The following is a 5,927-nucleotide window of genomic DNA, read 5'->3' on the forward strand; positions in this document are numbered from 1 at the left end:
AAAAAAAAAAAAAAATATTAAGCGTGTTTTTTATGCTTTTAAACTATATTACATTAGCTAGTATGGTTATAATCAAATCAAAGCTAAAGACACAGTAATATTAATATAATATGCTACCGGTTGCGGCATTCCCACGTTTGTTTGCTGACGAGGTAAGGTTCAATGAATAAAATAGTGTACAGTCGTTGAGACAAGTGATCATTTTTGTGTTAGGTCGCTTGACAGTAAGCGCTACCATCGCCCATGAACATTTGGAGAGGCGTAAGGTCGATTGCAGACCTTGCGCCTCTAGAAATGGATTGCCGACTTCAGATTGAAAAAGGATTAAGAAAGGAAAAGGAATGGGAAGGAAAAGGATATGGGTCTCCGGCTCCCACACTCACCGAACGAAACGCAGCAGTATGTTATTTCACGCCAGTCTTCTGGGTGGGGGTGTGGTATTTCCCCGGTGTACCTGACCCAATTCGTGCCGAAGCGTGCTCGGCTGCCACATACAAAATCATAGCAACATACTTTTATTTAATTGTATATAGATTCTTGATTTATAATCGCTTTTATTAATATTGTGTTTTTTAAATTGTTACTCATAAAATAGTAACAATAAAAAGCCAAAGCTTTTTTTGAACGCGCCTTTATCTGTAACTACCGGTTCGATGTCTATGCATTGAATAGTTAGTATAGAGAAAGGCTATAAGATAAATATTGTGTGCAATGTAGTTACTACTGCTGGGCACATGCAATGTTAATATAGAAGGAGACTGAAAAGAAATTGAATTAACTGACGGACATTCATAAATCCTACTAATATTATCATCGTAAAAGTTGGATGGATGTTTGTTACTCTTTCAAGCTAAAACTGCTCATCGTATTTGTATGAAATTTGGTACAGAGATAGATTATTCTTCTCTGGATTAGCATATAGGCTGCTATATTTTACATTCGTACCGCGTGAGTGACGCCGCGGGTACAGGGAGTTAAAAATAATATAAAAGATGCCAGAGCCATCGCAGATTATTACTTAATAGTTGAAAAAGATGATTACTGATATTGATGATTATTGAATGATGAAGATGATGATGATTATAGATGATTCTTATCTGTATTAATTTTGCGAAAAGTATAATATTTATTTTTTGATTCATTTTCCACGCGATAGTACATAGAATGTATTAAATCACGTAACTCCTTTGTTTGGCGAGTCACCCTTCAATAATCTCATGATTTATTAAAGAAAACTATAGCCTGTCTAAATCATAGTCTACAATAAACTGTCTTAAAATTTTGAAATGTTCGCGTGATAGTTATTCACTTTGGCGCCGTTTTTGCCGCATTTTGGACATAGAATTTCGATGATTGCCAGTAATGAAAAATAAAAAATAAAAAAAAATGTTTACTAAATTCGAAAATTCGTAGTTAATAAATAGTGATGTTCGAAAAATTGCGAATTATTTTCTACATATGTTTAACGTTGTTAATACCATTTTTGATACAAGAGTACATATCTATTATACTTATAAATAAAGTCAGTCGCTGTAAAACCTGCCGATCGTGTTCAAATTGATTTCTATAAGCAATTACGTACAATGGAAGTGTACTTTTTGTTGTTATTAATTTTTCTTATTAATTTGGGCTGTATTGTCTCTGAGGCCAGTTTGAGATATGGTAAGTAAATTTCACGTCGGTTTCATGAATATCGTGAGAATCGTAATTTTTATATTTATTTTGTTTTAGTATTTATAATAGAAAACCATGACTTGGATCTAGCAGACCAAATAGCTAAGGCGATTAAATTGTCAGAAGAATCAAAGTCCGGTCTACAAATAAAGGGCGATTTGATCGTTTTGGACAGAGACAATGAAGAGGACGCGTATAACAAATGTAATCATTTTTAATATACTTTATGACACTTTTTAAGTTTTAAAATTATACCTACATAATCTGAAAACGGGTGTAGTCAGATTTATTGTTACTAAGTACATAAAATATCTCATATTTACTAAGAAAAAGAAAAATATAAAATGTACATATTTTCTTTTATTTGAATATGTTTTTTGGGGACACACATACAAATCAGAAGAACGGAGGTAATTTCCTCAAAGCTTGTAAAGCTTTGTTTGAATAGATTGAGTCATTTCAATGCGATAAATATTAAATACAAACAGACAAACATATCCCTTCAATACTTTGTTTAAAACAGCTTACTGCATTAATAGTAATAAATAAGCAATATAGATTTTCCATTTCTAATATTCTAATACATTAGATTAAATTGAATTTTTACTATTATGTTTTACGTATGTATACACGGTACACGCATCAATTTTTTTATTTTATTTGTTTTGTGTGGCCAGGTGGTAATTCGTATGAGATGATGTTAATTGACAATTTTATGTTATTATATCACTAGTGATATCGACCGCCTCTTTGGTACAGTGGTAAACGCGTGAGCGTAGAACCGAGGGGTCCTGGGTTCGATTCCCGGTGGGGACAATAAAAAAAAAAATGTCTCGGTCTGGCAGGACACAGATGGCTGATCACCTACTTGTCTATAAAGAAAATCGATCAGTGAAACAGATGTATATCATCTGCCCCATACCCCAGTAGGGGGCACGGGACTTCACTTAATATCACTAGTGAAATGGTAATATCACGGTTTTGACGATATTACAGAGACATATTAAAAATTCGAGTCGATGATACTAGTCATAAGGCGAGCAGTCTGTTGCTTATATTATAAAAGAAATTGAACTGACTGAATTTGGCCCCACTTAAATTTTTTTTGGATATGTTAATTTAAAAATAACGCCGGCGCAAGCGCTTCGTCAATTTTCTAATTAAAAAAAATGGAATAATTAATAATAAAAGCCAATTTATGATCGAACAAACTTTAAAAGTGATCGAACAAACGATAATCAATAAGCAAAAATTCATTTTAATAATAAAACAATAAGTCTATGGTGAGGGGGGTTAAAATGAGTATCAAAATTTGTTTAATTAATTATAGATAAATAAATGACGAACAAACAATTTGAATGTTAGAACAATAAAAAACAAACAAGGAACTAATTATTAAAAAAAAAATGGTTGCCTGTAAAGTCGGTTTTACGGGCGAAGATTTTACGTGACAACATCTTTTTCTCGGTAGAATATTTATTGATATGAATATTATTAAATTGCACAATAGGAGCAAGGAATTGAATGAAAATAAGAATTTCACAAATTTTAACTATAGAAAATATATTTTATTTACAAAAAAGACAGAGACAGAGACACAAGCACGCGCCGATTCAATGCGCCTAATTCTCTAGCGCTGCGCGCGCGGCGGACCGATCATAGTTCGGTGACTCATCGTAACGTTACCGGGCGTTACACTTTTTCATGAGTGACTCCGAGCCGCAACCTAATTTAAGACGTTGTCACGTCAAAAGTGAAAAAAAAAGAATTAAATGGGGCCCAATTCAGTGAGCCAAGAAATTGCTTTGTATGTAAGCTTTCCTAACTCTTTATTAAAATGTTGATCTGAGTTATTTTAGAACAATTTATGGAAAATGTTCATCTTCTGTCTTACATTATCACTTTACATGTTTCTTTTAGTATGCGCTTCGATATCAAGAGGAGTATCAATTATCATTGATTTATCGTGGTCACCGTGGGACACGATTACGAATTTAGGCCTACCGACAATAAGAACATCATTAGATTCGCAACAGCTTGTGACCGCAATAGACAAATATTTGGAATCAAGAAATGCTTCAGACGCAGCTATATTAGTCGAAAGCGAAAGTGGTAAATATACAGTCTTCAAATAGTCAAAACTTGGTGAAATTTAAATGGGATCACATGGTAGACATTAGCTTCCAAAGAAAGAAAGAATTATAAAAAAATGGTTGCCTGTAAAGTCGGTTTTACGGGCGAAGATTTTACGTGACAACGTCTTTTTCTCGGTAGAATATTTATTGATATGAATATTATTAAATTGCACAATAGGAACAAGGAATTGAATGAAAAGAAGAATTGCACACATTTTAACTATAGAAAATATATTTTGTTTACTAAAAAGACAGAGACAGAGACACAAGCACGCGCCGATTCAATGCGCCTAATTCTCTAGTGCTGCGCGCGCGGCGGACCGATCATAGTTCGGTGACTCATCGTAACGTTACCGGGCGTTACACTTTTTCATGAGTGTCTCCGAGCCGCAACCTAATTTAAGACGTTGTCACGTCAAAATCGGTTCATCCTTTTAAATAGTAATGAGGTAAAAAACAAAAAAAAATAAGTCGAATTGACAACGTCCTCGTTTATTGAAGTCGGTGTAAAAAGACAATTTTGTATCAGACGAAAGCTAAATGAAAAAATTTACAAAATTTCAAAATTCAATTAATGTGTTCGAGATGATCTTAATAGAGCAAACTATTACAATAGAAAAGGGAAATAATCAAAATCGTTGTAATATAATTGATATTAAAAATTTCCCACCATAGTATTTTCTTGTGTTTGATTTTACGAGAGTATTATACATTTAGAAATTAATACTTTTTAAGGGATATTAAACGCGATTTATTCATACATAAATATGCATTTTTGTATGACCTTCAAGACATAACATCTCAGTCTCCCCGTGACCACGCTCGCTGTAAAGTGTTCGAAACGTCGGGTTAATAATATAATGAAAAAGCCTAAAATAAAGCCTAAAATCGGAGGCCTATTTCCTTCTCCTAGCCCTTCCCAGTCTATTCCTTTTTTCCATTCATCAATCCTTTCCTTATCCCTTATCCCTTAAAAGCGGGCAGCGCACTCTCAGAGGTCTTAGCTTCTGCGAATGTTCATGGGCGGTGGTGATCGTTTACCAGCAGGCGAACCACCAGCTCAGTTGCCCGTTACGACATAAAAAAACAAAAAATCGCGTTTAATATCCGTTAAAAAGTTTTCCCTCCATTTCAGATGTAGATAGAACGTTATACACCCTTCTCGGTAATTCAAATATTCGAGTTTGGGTTCATGCTGGTCTAACCAGAGATTCTGCGAAATCTCTGAGTAAAATGCGTCCTGAACCAAGCTTCTATGTTATTCTGGGAGAACATAACTTCGTCACGACGACCTACAAACGAGTAAGATTCATATATTAATTTATTGTGGTAGTCGAGCACGCTTCGGCACGAATTGTACTAGCTCGCGCCGGGGAAGTACCACAACCCCACAGAAGACCGGCGTGAAATAGCATATTGCTGGGTTTCGTTCGGCGAGTGGAGCCGGAGGTCCATATCCTTTTCCTTACCCCTCCCATTCCTTTCCTTTATTCCTCTCTTCAATCATTTCCTAATCCCTTTCCAATTAGCACTCAGAAATCCATTTGTAGAGGCGTATGGTATGCAGACGATCTTACGCTTCTCCAAATGTCCATGAGCGGTGGTAGCGCTTACCATCAGGCGACCCACCAGCTCCATTGGTGACCGTGACATAAAAAAATACGATTTTCCACAGGGATCATGTTTTGGTCCTTTGCAAACAAAAGAGTTAAGTTATTTAAATTACTTAAGTTTATCACATAAAACAAACATTATAACTGATGAAAAAAAAGAGGTAATTAAAAGGGAATAATGTTTGATAGGCTGTCAAGGAACGATTAGTTAAAAGAGACTATCGTTGGAATCTCGTTGTAACGGACTACGAAACTTTGGACCCAGCGCAGTTAGTTTTGCCCACTGTTCTGCTTCAGCTAGATTCTGCTGAATGCTGCAAGCTACTTGGTGTGAGCGAGTGTACTTGCTCCTCAAATATGCAGGTAATAAAAATGTTGGCATCCTACTAATATTATAAATGCGAAAGCTTGTAAGGATGTGTGTGTTTGTTGCTGTTTCACGCAAAAACTACTCAACCGATTGCAATGAAATTTGGTACGTAGACAGCTGGATAACTGGAATAAC

General features: G+C 35.1%; 1 protein-coding gene across 1 annotated transcript in view; it reads left to right on the forward strand.

The window, feature by feature from the left end:
• The first annotated feature begins 1,583 nt into the window (after positions 1 to 1,583).
• LOC119839024 (ionotropic receptor 25a) overlaps positions 1,584 to 5,927 on the forward strand; it is a 19,226-nt gene continuing 14,882 nt past the window's right edge. Inside the window, exons 1-5 of the mRNA XM_038365192.1 lie at positions 1,584 to 1,662; positions 1,732 to 1,878; positions 3,595 to 3,786; positions 4,945 to 5,111; positions 5,612 to 5,785. Coding sequence (XP_038221120.1) covers positions 1,584 to 1,662; positions 1,732 to 1,878; positions 3,595 to 3,786; positions 4,945 to 5,111; positions 5,612 to 5,785 — 759 coding nt within the window. The remainder of the gene's footprint in view (positions 1,663 to 1,731; positions 1,879 to 3,594; positions 3,787 to 4,944; positions 5,112 to 5,611; positions 5,786 to 5,927) is intronic.

Source organism: Zerene cesonia, unplaced genomic scaffold (assembly GCF_012273895.1).
Source record: "Zerene cesonia ecotype Mississippi unplaced genomic scaffold, Zerene_cesonia_1.1 Zces_u007, whole genome shotgun sequence".
In the NCBI taxonomy this organism is placed as follows: domain Eukaryota; kingdom Metazoa; phylum Arthropoda; class Insecta; order Lepidoptera; family Pieridae; genus Zerene; species Zerene cesonia.